Raw genomic sequence first — 1,533 nt, 5'->3', positions numbered from 1 at the left:
TACAACCAAGGTATGAATACATATATATGTATATATATCGATGTTGGGTTGGGAATGCATGTAGCATTTTGATATGGGGTGTCTTTTATTGGAATGTATGTCTCTGGGGTTGGTTGTCCTTGGGGGAGTTTGTTGGACATGTGATTTCCTTTATTGGAGTGTATGTGCTTTCCTTTATTGGAGTGTATGTATGTGCTTTTTGTACCTGAATGTTGTGCTTTATTGAATTGCCAAATATAGTGTCCAGCAGTAGCTAGTAGCATATCGATCATTTGATGATGTTAATTCAAATATTGTTATTCTATTCCATGATGTGTTGTCTTATGATTCTGTAGTCCCTTTGATAACGATACCTATATATATATATATATATATAATTGCCTCGTGTTTTCGTCGATATCTATCTAATACATCTATATATTGGCCTCGTTGTTTTTTTTCGTCGATATATGTATATCTAAAATATATGTAATATATATATCTAATCCCATGTATACCTTTTTAGTCGGTCGTGAAGTCCCCGACGTGGAAGACGCGGCGTTGTTTATCAACGCCTTCAAAGCCATCCAAACGTGCGTACACAACCAATGGCTGAGTGCTGGCCACGACCGATCGGACGGTGGTCTCATCGTCGCGTTGGTCGAGATGGCGTTCGCCGGCAACGTTGGCCTCCACGTCAACATCCCGTCGAGTAGCTCCAAAGTACAAACACTCCGAGAGCAACTCGGAGTGTTGTTCTCGGAGGAGCTGGGGTACGTTGTCCAAGTGCCCAAGGCCCATCAAGCCAGCGTTGTCGCGTTGTTTGCGTCGCTGCATGTGCCGCTGGTGCATCTGGGTCACGTGACTGACGTCGATCAGACGCTCGTGATTCAAGTGAACGGCCGCACCGTCGTGGAAGACACGACTGCCCGTTTGCGTGACACGTGGGAAGCCACGTCGTTTGAGCTCGAGAAGCGCCAGCGCAGCCCAGACCATGTCCAGCAAGAACAAGATGGCTTAAAGCACCGCAGCATTCCGCCGTGGCAGCTCACGTATGAACCGACCCCGCCCAAGGCACTGTCTACCCGCAACCAGCACCGTATCGCAGTGTTGCGCGAGGAAGGTTCGAACGGAGGTATGTAAAAAGATATATGGTACATATGAACGTTGTGTGCATATATATATATATATATATATATATATAGTGGGGAAACATACACTCGTGTTTTCCCCAACCATTTCTGTGTCAACGTGGTGGTGGGATTGGGGAAAAAATCCCTTTTTTTCCTACACGTATATTGTCTAACAACCTGAACGAGGCGTGGGACCTCATGGGAAAATTCCCTTTTTTCCCATCATTTGCACTTTCTAGTATATATATATATATATCGATCAAATGCTGATCGTTTTGTGATTACGACTATGTAGATCGCGAGATGGGCAGTTCGTTCTACTTGGCCGGGTTTGAAGTATGGGATATTACCATGCGCGACTTGGTGGCTGGGACAGTCGCATTGGACGAACGGTTCCGTGGGGTTGCGTTTGTGGGGGGGT

General features: G+C 45.7%; 1 protein-coding gene across 1 annotated transcript in view; it reads left to right on the top strand.

Annotated features, from left to right (window-relative positions):
* H257_15298 (phosphoribosylformylglycinamidine synthase) overlaps positions 1–1,533 on the top strand; it is a gene marked incomplete at both ends in the record, with an annotated part of 10,202 nt that overhangs the window by 6,700 nt on the left and 1,969 nt on the right. Inside the window, one exon of the mRNA XM_009843337.1 lies at positions 506–1,114. Coding sequence (XP_009841639.1) covers positions 506–1,114 — 609 coding nt within the window. The remainder of the gene's footprint in view (positions 1–505; positions 1,115–1,533) is intronic.

This window comes from Aphanomyces astaci (genome assembly GCF_000520075.1).
Source record: "Aphanomyces astaci strain APO3 unplaced genomic scaffold supercont1.68, whole genome shotgun sequence".
Lineage (NCBI taxonomy): Eukaryota > Oomycota > Saprolegniomycetes > Saprolegniales > Verrucalvaceae > Aphanomyces > Aphanomyces astaci.
This window is presented reverse-complemented; position numbering and strand designations above follow the sequence as displayed.